Genomic DNA, 14,740 nt, shown 5'->3' on the forward strand with positions numbered 1-14,740 from the left:
AAATTACATTAAGTGTCGTTTCTCGACAAAAAAATTATCCAAAAATGGATCTTTTAGAAACAGTTCAAGGCCATGTAATTATGTAGAAAGTAACATGATTACAAAGACCTCAAACTATCAGATAACGAAGATTTGTTACCCTTGGAGATATAGGCTGCAATTTAGAAGCAATCAATGTATTATGGAATATGCGGAATAGAATAAGCAGAAGCGGAGTCATAATTTAAAATAAATGGTGTATAAACAAAGGCTTATTACCTAAACTAATATTACCTTACTAATATATTCGTAACATCTACATGATCTACAGCCTAAATAAACTCTACCATCATTCCCCACTCTCTGAAACGTATAATTATCACACTCCAGGATAGCAAGTTATGATTTAACCATTTTTTTTTAAAACAATCAGTTTAATTTTACTCTCCGATGTAAAGACTTCGGAATTTTGCTGCTTTAGAGTTTGTAAAAGTTCTTTCTCGTTGTATTCATCTTGAATACCAACAATTTTTATTTGAGGGTTTGGTTTGGGACAGTTGTAACTTCTTATTTGGGACAGTAAAATAGGTTTGTGCAATTTTTGGTTCCAGACTTGATTGTCTCAGCTGTAATGGCCGTGCCGCTGTGATGATCATCGGAGTAAATCTGTCTGGCAATCCAGCCAATAAAAGAGACCCGACCCATTCGGAACTGATATCGAAGCCACTCCGCTTTCATTTCAGCGAAATTTCGATCATCTGACTAATATAGCTTATCATGCTCTTACAGTTATTAAAAGATCAATTTTTCTTGTAAAACCTTTTTCGCCATAGAATTCTTTAAGTGTATCCCACAAGTCCACGGCTGTTTTTGCTTCATGTAGATGGACATAAATCGAAGGTTCAATCGATAAAACAAGTTTCGCTCTAGCTTTACTCAGCTTATCTGCGTCTGTTTCTTTGCCTTGTTCCAAATATTTCGAGAGTCCTTTCAACACAAAAACATTTTCAATGGCGTAAGCCCAATCGCTAAATAATTTTCTACAATTCTCAATCCGATTTTAAAAATCTTTTTTCCTCTGGTCCCATAACCTGTTGAAATTTAGTGAAAAAGGAAGTAAAAAATCTTGAGTCACACAGTTCGATTTTACACTGTCAAACCGACTAACTTTATTTTCAAAAATCGCCACTAAGTACTATGTCATATACATATTATCATATACATCATATCAATATGTTTAGACACAATATCAACAATTTTAAGTTATCAATCAACTTCATACATACATAGAGACATGATGGAACCAACGGATACAATCAACTAACAATAATTCTAACACAGTCCAGTGCAAATTACTTATTTATAAGATATCTGAGATGGTAAGAAAACATGGTATATCATCAAAACCAGAAGAACCAAACCAAACCAAACTTAAGTTTTGTTTTTTATTAAAGATGTAATGTGTTCATGTATGTGTATATATTGTAATATATTCATGTTACTACTGTCCTATATACAGGGTGAGTTTCCTACGATGTTCTCTATGGGTATCTCGGAAACTACTGGAGATAGAGTGTCGGTTAAATGGGGGAAAGAATTGCAGTTTTGTGGGATCATAAACATGCCTTTCAGATTTTTGAAAAAGTTCATGACTTACTGATATTTCGAAAAAAATTTCGGCTATTTCAAAAATTGTCCCTAATTCCATTATAATCTATTTTAGACAAAAAGTTTTCAGATAAAAGAAGAGCTTGTGTTCTCCGATTTTTTCTAAGGCCTGTCATTTTTGACATATGATACAAACATATGTTATTTTAAATGGAAACTATAGTTGGTCATGACTTCATAAAAAGGGCCATTTTTTAAGCTTTTCAGCGATATGTGCTATAATATGTTTTTTTTTACAAAATTACTGAGTTATAGCCAATTCTTATTTTTCTTGGCTAATTTCACTTAATTAGCCATGGAAACAAGTTCAATCGTCGTTGCTCTCAGAAATGTGAAAATGTCACATCCAAACTTTGTAAATTAAAATAAACAAAAATTGTAAATATGAATTTTTCAAATGAAGAAAAGCGTGTAGGATTATTGGTTCAACTTTTCTTGGCCATACAGTTTCGAGGATACGTTGGCCGGTGAACGTTACTTACGTTTTCTAGAAAACGATTTTCAAGAAATGTTAGAAAAATTAAATTTAGATACTCGCGCATTAATAGAGTGGTTCCAACACGACTTTCATTATGGCAGACCACCAAAGGGAGGTAGACTCACCTGTGAGGGAGGAATCAGTATAGATTTCTAGCTGAAAAGAGTCGTTTTTAATATTGTTTTTCGAATTAATATTATTTAACCACCAAACTAAATCAGAGTGAAAAGATGTAGTCATTTTTGTGTTATAGTTCATGTTATTTTGTTTCACAGCCTATATTTTTTCTCTTTCGAATACTTTAGTATAGAGCCATCCGTACTTTATTGCCGAACAAGCTGATACCAATATTCCAATGAACTTCGCAAAAATTGATCAGAAACTGGCACTTCACGGTCGCACCCCGTATTTGTATTGTATTGTATTGACTAAGAGTGCCACTCCACTGAGGCCGCGAGGGCCTATTGTGGCTCAGTTTCTACACGCTCTAATTTACAAGAGCGTCAAAGTTCACCCTCAAGACCCAGCCTCCTAATATAGACCGTTATGTCTGAGGGCGATATGTCTCCTAGGTCTGATAGGTCTAGCATGGGTTTGCCAAACATCTCAAACCTGGTCCTGCTCCCAGCGGAGCAGGTACACATAACGTGCTTCATTGTTTCGTCATCTTCCATACAGAGTCGGCATTCGGCGTCTTTCACCAGTCCCGTCCTCTGTAGGTGAGATCTCAGCCGGCACACTGTGGTCAATTTTTAAAAATTAACAGGAAAATATTAAAAAATCTGATGAAGCTAAGCGGCGTCAAAAACTCCATAAGTAGGCTTTGAAATATTTGCTAAGAACATTTCGTTAACAAATATGTCAAAGGTCGTTGCGAATTTACTGTTATTTTGATTGAAAATGTAGTATAGTTGACAAATTAAACTAAATAATCTTGTTATTTGCACATGAATAAAGTTTTTAATTTGCGCATTCCGTGCAAAAAGTTATATGTTATTAATACTATCTAAAATGGAAAGAGCAATTGTTGTTGGTAAGTTTTTTGACATTAATGTTCTTCTGTTGAGTATTAAATATGAGTAAATAATTTTGATATGGTTAGATTTTTTTTAAATTATTAGAATATTCATTTTTTTAATGAACTAGCAGAAAAAAGTCTTATGAGGTTTCAGTTTTAAATAAAGTTAAGTTGATAGTTAAACCATTAGAAAACTTTACCAAACCTACAAATTTACCGTCCTAGTCCGTCTGTTAAGTCCAGGCCATTTTTTAGGACGTATTGCCCATATTAAACGCTTAGAGGTTGTTGACTTTTTAAAAGCAACTGTTAGCAAAATCTGTAAGATCCATAGTAGTATTCTTATAAAATGATAATTTTTAAATATCTAACATATATGCAAATGATCGCGACCAAAATCTATTTAAAATAAAAAATAACGAAACCAAAAAACCAATTTTCCAAGTTTTTAATTATTATACACCCTGTAGGTATACGACCTGTTCTTATTAATTATATTATTAATGTAATTTTATGATACCTAACATATAAAATCGGATATAGTTATTAATCAAAGTTAAGTAATTTTCACTAATATTTTTTTCCGGCTAATTTGACAAAATTGACCACAGTGCGGCAGTGGCCCGTGTACACTGCAGTGAGCACACGCGTTCCATTCCTACCGGCCTTTAGGAGTTCTCCTGTTCTATGTTTGGATGGCCCTGCTAGGATTTTCTTGGCATGTTCCATTCCGGGACTGTCATTCCAGTCCCGGAACGTCGCACTCCTAACCCATTCACAGTCTCTTGCGGTCGCACCCCGTACAATAAGCTTATTTATTTCATCGAACAAAAGGAGAAGTTCCACTTTCGAAAAGGAGGGTGTTTTCGGAAGATTTGTTTGTACTGGAACTTGAATTAATGGGATTACATACCCTTTAATCCATTCAAGAATGATGTTATTGGATGTAATGGTAGTCCATTTTTCATAAAACTTGCAAAGTCTACCTGAAATAACATTACTACTTACCAAATTTATTTTTTCCATTTGTGCTTCTCCTTGTTTTCCTTCGAGGTTCGCCCTCTGTAAGACCCTGTCTCCCTCGGATGACGGGCCGGGCGATACCTGTTTAAAGTATAGCTGGCTGGTTGCTTTCCTTGTCCCCCCTCCCCTCCCTTTTTTCCTGATGTTTTTTGCACCGAGACCGGAGCCGAGGCCGGGGGTTTAAAAACAAAGCTGGAAGCGGGAGGTCTTTACTCGCTGCTTGTAAGTTTTTTGCCGTTTTTACTATTTCGGATAAATCGACCCAAAAAGCAACTCCGAGGGAGGACATTTCTCCAGTAGCTCCTTCATGTCCTAATTCATATAAGGATATAGAAAACTACGACGTGCCATGGACAAATCAGTGTATAATCCTGTTAAAAGACGCCCCGAATCTGACAACTCGAGAAGTAGTTTTTCCTTGTAAGCAATTAAAATAATTAAATTAACGCTTTCTGTTAGGATATTATTTATAAAATAAATAAATAAATAAATAATGATTTTTATTGTATAAAGAGTAATATTACAAATGTACAATATTACACAATAATTGGTAGGAGTTTGGCGTTAGCCACTCTTCCACTCCGCCATAAAATAAAAGTAAATGATTCTGCACTTAGAATTCGAATTATAAAAAAAATGCAAAAGAATAATTACAATAAAGAATATATTTTTTTTAAACAGCTGATCATTAAAACGATTTTAAATTAATTTAATTAGTAGACAATAATGTATTATTTTTAATTAGCAAACAAACGATTTTTTTCTCAAATTTAAATCTTGAAAATGGTGAATCTAGTATATCTAGAATTGGATTTAACAATAAAGGTGCCTTATAGGAAAAACTACATTTAAATTTTGCACTAAATGCCGCGGGACTGTAAAAGTATTTAATCTAATATCTCTACTATGGATTTCTGATCTTTTTATAAGTACATTGTATAAATATGGAGGAACTTTGTATGTACAGACTTTATATAATAACATAATATAAAGGTATTGAAAACGTAAAGAGAGTCTAGGCTCATTCAATTTAATTAGGTGAGGAGTTACGTGCTCTCTATATTGTAGATCACAAACAAATCTCACCGATGCATTTTGTACTCTCTGTATTTTTGCTTGGTTGTAGTTTGTCAATAAAGTGCAATAAATCTGACTGCAATAGTCCCAATGTGGATATATCAGCGCCTTTATTAGGTGAAGTTTTGTCGCTTCATCCAACAAAAATTTCAGATTATACATGCCCTTCAATTTAAACATAGCTTGTTTGTATACTTTATTACAGTGATGTTCAGTCAGGCCGCTGTCTAGGTAAACTCCCAGGTTCTTGGCAACATCGACCCATTTGATCAGAGTACCACCAATAGATAAATCAAAATTGGAAACAATAAAGTTTCTACTCCTCGCATTACCTACACAAAGTGCATGAGTTTTATTAGAATTTATTATTAGTCCATGGTTACTACACCATGTTTCGTAAGCAGCCAAATCGCGGTTCAAAATAGTAACAGAGTCCCCAGCATCTTCAATGGCAGTTTCCAGATATATCTGTACATCGTCAGCGTACATATGCATTTGACACTTATGAATCGCTGATGGCAAATCAAATGTGTATAATAAAAATAAGAGTGGGCCCAAGATGCTACCCTGGGGCACTCCATTCGTTGTCACGCTAAAGTTGGATAATTCTAAACTATTCAGCTTTACTCGTTGTGTCCTATCATTTAGATAATCTTCAAACCAAGACAATGCAGCAGTATCACATCCGATGAATCGAAGCTTAGCTAAAAGCAATTGAAAGTTAACCGAATCGAATGCCTTACTCTGATCCAAGAGAACTAACATTGTACACTTAGAACCATCCATGGCGCGAGAAAGATCATCTACAATCTTAAGCAAAGCTGTAGATGCTCCATGTTTAGCACGAAATCCAGATTGGACCATTGGAAGAATATTGTTAGCCTCCAAAAACTCTAAAATTTGTTTATAAATTATCTTTTCGAATAATTTCGATATAGCCGGTAATATACTGATAGGTCGCAAATTACCAAAAGAACCGGGCGTCAATACCTTAGATATAGGGATAATATTAGCTGATTTCCATGCACAAGGAAATTTCCCAGATATGATTGAGCTGTTGAATATATTTTTGATATGAGTTATGCAGTGTGGCAATACGAGGTTTGCATTTTATATTGATATTGTCGGTACCGTAAGCACTAGATTTTATTTCCCTTGGGTTAGTATAAATATCTGTTTCATTAATTAAATTAATACTAAAATGTACATTATTGTACAGTTTGTTGTTTTGATAGTAGCTTGACGTATTAGGATCAACTTTTGAATATCCGGCCGCTGTCAAGAAATAATTATTTATTGCATTAGGGTCACTTAGTTCTTTAGGAATATTAATAGCGATGTTTGATTTTGTAGGAACCTCCCATTCTGAAAAATTCTGCCATAGTTTTTTACCATTATTTTTATTTTGTTCTACAATAAATTTAAAGTAAGCCTTTTTTTCACATTTTATAGCATTCTTAATATAATTTCTCAGTTCGACATAGTACTGGCGTTTAACAAGAGATTTGTCTTTTAGATATCTTTGAAATGCTTTTCTTTTTAATCCTATCATTTTCTTAATACTATAACTAATAAAGGGTTTCCCAATAAGAACGCTCGATCTTTAAAAGGTAATAAAATAAAAAGTTCAAATAAGACGGATATAATTTATCACTTATTTTAAAACATATATCGTGACATTATGTTTTAAAAATTATGTCACTTAAATGTCCGCCGCGGCTTTGCCTGGTGAGTCGAATTCTGCGAGTCCAGTTTTCGATGACCTGATTGCACAAGTGTGGCTCAATCGCAGCAATTTCTCGTCTGATGTTGGCTTTAAGTGGCGTTAAATTTTTTTTTTGGCGTTAAATTTTTTTTTTTTTTATATAAGGTTGATTTCGGCGCGCGGTCTTTTTTTTCCGCATTTATTCCGCAGAAAAAAAAATCGTGGTTGTTTGGAAAGGCTTGAAAGGAAACAATGTTTTTGCGACGTTTCGCGACTTTATTGTCGCTTCTTCACGGCACTATAGGAGAAGGCACGGCACTATAGGAGACTTCTTCACGGCACTATAGGAGAAGCAGTTTTTTTTAAACTGCTTCTCCTATAGTGCCTGAAGAAGCGACAATAAAGTCGCGAAACGTCGCAAAAACATTGTTTCCTTTCAAGCCTTCCCAAACACCCACGATTTTTTTTCTGCATATTAACTACTGGGAACTAACAATAATCATAATTATTTATTCCTTTTCCTAAAGCAGTTAAGGTTAAACCCAGTTTTGTCTGAAGGCCATAGGCCTCGTCTTTTTATTATATCATTTGGAATAACTGCTTTTATTCCGGAATTAACTAATGGAGGTGACAACAATTTACAATTTGATGGAATTTTATACTTTTTAACTATATCGTCGTGGTCATTTTGATGTTTCATTTTCCTTCGAGGATGGGTCTTCTCCTAAAATCTTTAAAGCATCTTCAGGTAATGTAATATCGCTATGAATGACCAGTTCATCTGATATATTTGGTGATTGTGTCGTCATGTCGCCCGGACTATGAGCTACACTCTCTGCTGTGTTTGACGAGACGCTTGGACAAGGTTGGATGGGCTCAAACAAACCGGCCCTGGCATTTTTTTTTCATTCGGCCAAAAAATACGTTATAAACATTTTACTGTAAAGAAAAGGAAGCCACATTTTGTTATTTTTATTTTCGATATAAATAAATACATAGTAGGAGAATGTATTATAAGTAAGAAGGTAAACACTATAACGATTTTACAACAAGAAAAAAAAAACAAATTTATTAATATAAAGTAATTATGATAGTTATTCATACGTTAAAGACCTTTTTAATAATGAACTTGAAGCTGCAATTTTATCTATAATTTCCTCATTTTCAATCTAGCTTAATAACAATTTTTCAACGTTCATTAACATAAATGCCTCCAATAGGTCATCGGCTAGTCTATTCATTAGCCGATTTTTAATATATTTTAGCGTCGAAAACGATCTTTCGCAAGTGACTTGAGATATTGGTATTGTAAGAATATACTGGTAAGCGAGTGCCAACATCGGATAAGCTTCTTGATACATGTTATATTTTGATATAACTACAACTTCGAAAATATATTTTGATATAACTTCTCTGTATGGACTTGATTTCTTGAATGGAGCTTTTTATCATAGAATTGCAAATAAGAACGTTTAAGCCTTTTGTTTGTAGATAACGCGATAAAGGACCGTAACTGAGAATATTTTTCAAAATATTTGACCTAAAAGATATTTTCATATTTTACTAAGCTATCCAAAAGGTTTTAGCTGTTCCGCGGGTGTCACCGTTAAGATTCGGATTGTTTAATATAATAAACAGAGACTGGACAACATCGATGTAAAGACCTACATTTGTGTCACCGAAATTGCGGAAAACTTTGTTTAGGGCCACCTGTTTTGCCCACCATCTAGTATCGCCTGTCATTTGCAGTGAGTTTATGAGAATCTTTGAAAAAAGTAACTAAGGAATTTAACAAAGTGAATAACCCTGCTGCTTTGACATGAGATTTCATGATATCCCCAATTACAAGATTTAAAATATGACTGTGGCACCATATATTCTACCATTCTAGTTGAAAAGCCGCTAGCTGCGACACAATTCTCAACTTTCAATCCACTTTCTTCCAGTACATTTTTAAGCATGGTGTGGAAACCCTTACCAGAAGTATCGTGACATGGAATGACTGCTAACAATTCTTTCATTAATGTTGCTTTGATAAACATATTTAGAAATTAAAAAACAATAAATCATTTCTTTTTATATCAGAACTAGTTATAGAATATAAAACTTTTACAAACATGCACCTGATTACAACCTACAACTGAGCATTGATCTGTCACAGAAATGTCTTGTGTTGTGTCTAATTCCACTGAATACAGTTCTGCCTGTATAATTTCTTTGGATATAATTTCTTTCATTTTTGTGGATATTGCAAATATTATACTGTTAACGGTAGTTTTGGAAAGATATATCAAGAAATTTCCAGCACGCTGTTTTACTCCACGACTTTTAGCCCACGGCCACACAGAAAACGTTTTTAGCGTCTCAAACGTTTTTTGGGATTTTACCGTTTGAAGCGTTTTTTGCGATTTGTGTCCATTAAAAACACGCAAAAGACGAAGAAGGTCTGCAATTTCTATGAAGATGTAACATCGCAAGCGCGTCGATCCCCGGCCCGTCCAACAGTCAATCCTGTTAGAAAGAGATAGCCGAGATCGGCGCGGTTAGCGTTGAGGAGACAAAGAAAAAAGATATGCTCGCACTGGGATCGACTGTTGAACGGGCCGGAGCGCAGATTCGTATTCGTACCAGTGGCGTGTGTAAAAATAATTATTTGCCATTTCTTTTACGATTTGTAATGTATAGATTTTTTATGTTGTAGTTTTGTGGTTACTTGTGTGTTTAACTATCATATAATAATATGATATAATAAATAATTATAATTTTATAATACGCTAGTCAATATTACTAGTTGCTAACGCAATTTTAAGACATGATTTATCAAACTTTTTTGAAGTGGCACTTCTTTACGCGCCCTGGGAGTAAAATATCAAGGCCGTGACACACGAGCTAGTACTAACGAAAAGTGGTAACGGCTTAGAAATACGTAGTGACGCGACGTGTATTTGTGAGTAGTCCACGTGCTTATCAAAAATATTGATATTTTAATACAAATTTTGTAAAAGTAAATAAAATTATTACGTGTAAAAACTATTTGTTACACGTAAAAAAACTATTAATATTATTAAAAAATTAATTTTATTACACGTAAAATAACAATTTTTATTATTTTTTTATTTTACGCGTATAAAACTATTTGCTCCACGTAAAAGAACTATTTTTTCTCGAAAAACACTACTCGCTACCTGTAAAAAAATATTTTTACACAAAAAATATATTTTTTATACATAAATAGTTATTTATGATATAAGTGCTAAAAGTGGTATTTTATTTTGTGAGAAGGGAAGAATGTCCCATCCCTTCGAACAAAATAAAATTACTTTTAGCACACATATCATACACTATTTTTTCTACAAACAAGTTTATGCTCGTATATATCAAGGTATTATTACTTTTTACGCTAATGAATAATTCATAATATGTCATTCTGAAATCAAATTAATTATGAAGTTTATGGTTGCTATGGTAATATTATCGCTTCAGTGTTAAAAGTAAATCACGTGACTTACTTTTAGCACTAGTGCTAAAAGTAAATGACTTTTACCATCAGTGACATAATGTCACATTTTAGGCACTGACAGCATGCGTTAAAAATTACATTTTTACTGACGTTTGTAGAAAAAATCTATTTTTTGCACCTAGAAAACTATTTTTTACACGTATAAAACTATTTGTTACGCGTAAAGAACTATTTGTTACGCGTAAAAAAACATTTTACGTGTAAAAAAAAATATTCCTTTAATTTATTACTTTTTCAACATTTCAAACTACACTTTTTCAAACATTTCCTTCAAATTTTTGAATTTAATAGAATCTTCCTAAACAGTATATGTTCTCTATAAAAATACATTCTATTCTTTACAACTTTCGATATGTTGTGTATACACCATTAACAACCCTATGTTCTATCTGCTGTGATTCACCAACATTTTGTTCCCCTTGCTGTACATCATCAATATTCTGATCCACTAATTGCTTCTTTTTTTTCATTTTTATAATTAGTGATAATATCTCAGATTTTATTTCCAGTTTTTCTAAATCTGTGAAATCAGCTACATGAGGTACTAAACTTTTAAAAAACAGCAAATCCGCATTTTCTTCTTTGCAGTCTTGTTCTAAAAGCTAAACTTTCCTATTTTCCAGTTCCAAAAACTTGTCCTGCACATCTGGTTTGGTTCTCTTTTGTCGACTAAAAATTGAGCCACTTTCTGCTGCTCTGTGGGATGGCCCTGAAGAATGTGAGTTTTGAGCAGACATATTATTATAATCATCCTCCTGTCCATTTTCGGATTCACTTGAATCTCCCGTTTCCATCAGTGAAGTCCCTTGCGTTTGCGAATTAGTTTCCATTGGTAAATTTCCTTGCGTCTGCAAAGGAACGACAAAATCTCTTAAGAAGTACATCTGGTCAAAATACTGCCATTTGGGTTTCCCAGGTAGTGAGGGATCTCCAGATTTCGGAACTGGTATTTTTTTAACCTCCTTTCTAAACTGATCCTTCAAATTCTTCCATTTGAGTTTTGCATCGGAAACTGAAAATAAAATCATTGGAATACTAAAAAATGCAACTAATACAAAATAATATGCACAAATGAAAACTTATTTTTGTTTTAGGTATTTGGCAACTGGCGCTTCATTTAGATCTTTGGCGTTTTCCTTCAGAATGGGAAAATCTACAATTAGCAAAATAGTTTTTGAGACTTGTGCAGTTATATGGGAAGAGCTTGTTGACGAATTTATGCCAGTTCCTACTGTAATACATTTAAAAAAAGTTATAGGTGACTATTATAATCGGTGGAAATTTCCAAATTGCTTCGGTTCTATAGATGGAAAATACTGTCAGATTAAATGTCCAACGAATTCTGGGTCACATTATTTTAACTATTTGCACTACTTTTCTGTGGTTTTACAAGCTGTTGCTGACGCAGATAAAAAAAATTTTGACGATAGAAGTTGGAGGGTGAGGTAAACAGAGTGACGGTGGGACTTTTGCAGGATCAACACTATTTAATTTTTTGGAAAGTAATATGTTCAATGTGCCTCAGTCAGCCAACCTACCAAATACAAATATTAAACTACCAAACTTCTTAATAGGAGATGAAGCATATCCTCTGAAGACATATTTAATGAGGCCTTATCCAAAAAGAGCTCTTAATCCTCAGAAAGAACACTTTAATAAATATCTCTCTAGTGCTCGGAAATGTATAGAATGCGCATTTGGAATAATGTGTGCCAAGTGGCGTTTTCTAAATAAAGATATAGAGACACTGCCTGACAAAGCTTGCATACTTATCAAGTGCGCCTGTATATTACATAACTTAATAAGGGAAAAAGATGGCGACGTGATCTTCATTATTGTCAAGTAATGCAACAGATGTCATTACGATTAGACTGTACTGATCGACCTGCTTCTGGTGGCAGAACGCATAATAGAGGAAGTACAACAGCAATTCAAATTCGTGAAGAACTTACAAATTACTTATTTCAATTGCCTCGATAATTATTGTAATGTAATTCACATTTATATTTCATTATATCGAATAAATTAATGTGTGTATGTATAATGTAAATAATAAAAAATCCTAATTTCTATTGCTATTAATTGTTATATTTATAATTATTTTTCAATACTTACCACTACAATTACATGCCGCAGCAACCTCTTGCCATATTTTTTCAATAGCATTTTTGTTTTTATAGAGTGGATGACTATCTTGCCACAAAGGTCTCCGTGTTTGCACTTCGGATATAAGAAGTTCTTTATTTACGTTTTTGCCACTGCTACACATTTTGTCACGCTTTATTCTCAATTATATTTATCATACTGACAACAAAAATAATAATAAAAACAAGTTTCTACATATCATAAATATTTACTTCGGCCGTATTCGTCACAATTCGGTGTCCCTTCACAACATTCGCACGCTCGAAATTCAAACAGATTTGTTTTTTAATAATTCGCTCGCTGCACGCTCGAATATCGCCCGCCCGCAAAAGTTCAGTGTGGTCACTTGTATTGTAGCCCAGTGTTTAGAAAAATCGCTCGCTCGCTGGACGCCCGCCCGCTCTTCAGTGTGGCCAAAGCCTTAGACGCAAAAGACGCTTCACGCTAAAAACGCAAAAAACTCTTTCGGTGTGGTCGTGCACTTATATTCCTTGCTTTGTTTGATTATCTTATCTAAATGAGTCTTTAGGATAATGTCGTATTTTCCAATGAGCATAATTATTTCTAAAAAAAATCCATGATCAAGATTTTGATCATCCATTGTATAGGCGGATTGATTAGCTCTCCTGAAAATAAATACGTTTTCTATAACAAGCACAGTTTTCTTTAATATGCACATCCAATTTAGCGAATCTTTTGCAAAAGGGAATTTAAATATCGCATGCATAATATTTTTTAACAGCCGCAGATACATGATACATACCTGAAAGATAAGCCTCTTTTCCCAATAAGTTTTATGACATCGAGTACCCTATCTAGGATCTGTCTGTTTTTCGTGACTTCTGAATTATGTTTTGTGGTCATATCTTCAAAAAGCACTTTATCAATAGTTTTGTCGGCAGAATACAAAAAATAAGATTTGGCAGTTTCTTCCATGCATATTGGAATGTTCATATTCACTAATTCGCTGATGAACATGTCTCCAATCACACATTCCTTCCGTAAATATATGTTTTTCATTGATAACACAAAAAGCAACATACGGAGCAGTATAATTTTCTTTTTATAGTACTGTAGGACAGCCACTACGTGTTTGATGGTGATTTGATCTTAATAAGACTTTTTTAATATCAAAATCCACTATGCATTGATCTGTTGGAGTTTATAGGTGGTAGGTGAAAAACCATGTCTTTTTATTATTTTGAAGCTTATTTATTGGTAAAAAGCCAACGAGTTACAACATTTTCTTTGGTTTCAAATTTTTATATTTTATATACTCAGTTTCTTGGAGTTTTTGTCGAATATATAAAGTATTATAAATTTAGGAAACGTCCGTAATCGGTCCTAAATTGTACCGGCCCACCGGGCATTTGCCCGGTTGCCCCATCTCCAACCCTGGGCTTGGATCTCGGGCTACACATTCCGATCTAAACGACCTTTCCATCACGGCATTAAGTGAACTAGGAGAGCGTTGTCGTGAGTCGTGACCGTACTCGACGTTCTGTGCAAGAACGCGATGGAGAACGGCCGCGATGCTCCGTTCTATGCTGGCGTGATCGTTCTTTGCGGCCCGCACGGGAACGCGATCTAGAACGTCCGCCATGTTTAGATTTCCTTTTATACTAATTTTCTCAAGGAAGAATCTGACTCACTACTACTACTAGAGGATCGATGTCTCTTTTTATTTGGTTTTCCCATGATTACAAAAAAGAAAAGATAATATTTCGATTCGTTTACTTACGTATCTGGACGGAGCGACGTACAACAACAATCTCGCGATAGCACAAAAAGGCGAATAACGGCGTACGACACACACGGACAGGTCTCAAGTTGAGACCTGTCAGCAGGTTCGTTATAAGCAAACATTAGTGTACCTATTATAATAATTTGTATGAGGTTGTTAGTGAGAATGGGAAAATTCCTTACCAAAATTAGTAACTCTGGATTGGTGATTGGTAATTGAGCCATGCTTTAATAAATCATTCTTATGTGTCCTTAGATGTGAACAGCAAACCACACAATAAGCTTCCTTCCCCATAACATCACCATAGCTTTTTGTAGCCATCCTTAAGAATAACACCACCAATAATTAACATACTTCATGCGACATAATATTATCTACAATTA

The 14,740-nt window shown here is 34.1% G+C and overlaps 1 protein-coding gene across 1 annotated transcript; it reads right to left on the reverse strand.

The window, feature by feature from the left end:
* Positions 1–11,070: 11,070 nt before the first annotated feature.
* On the reverse strand, positions 11,071–12,843 carry LOC115889214 (transcription factor Adf-1-like). Its single transcript, XM_030909161.1, has 2 exons — positions 12,584–12,843; positions 11,071–11,480 (listed from the first exon to the last, which is right to left on the reverse strand). Exons 1-2 carry the CDS (start codon positions 12,735–12,737, stop codon positions 11,071–11,073), a joined length of 564 nt encoding a protein of 187 aa, XP_030765021.1. The 5' UTR covers positions 12,738–12,843.
* Between the last annotated feature and the right edge of the window lie 1,897 nt (positions 12,844–14,740).

The sequence above is a fragment of the Sitophilus oryzae genome, unplaced genomic scaffold, assembly GCF_002938485.1.
Source record: "Sitophilus oryzae breed Bouriz unplaced genomic scaffold, Soryzae_2.0 scaffold_811_pilon_pilon, whole genome shotgun sequence".
Lineage (NCBI taxonomy): Eukaryota > Metazoa > Arthropoda > Insecta > Coleoptera > Curculionidae > Sitophilus > Sitophilus oryzae.

What these genes read in the sequence shown, in the direction of transcription:
- LOC115889214 (XM_030909161.1), bottom strand. Translation starts at nt 12,737, where the DNA reads ATGTGTAGCAGTGGCAAAAACGTAAATAAAGAACTTCTTATATCCGAA. An exon ending in TGCGGCATGTAATTGTAGTG is followed by an intron (nt 11,481 to 12,583) that starts GTAAGTATTGAA and finishes TTTTATTTTCAG; the next exon opens with TTTCCGATGCAAAACTCAAA.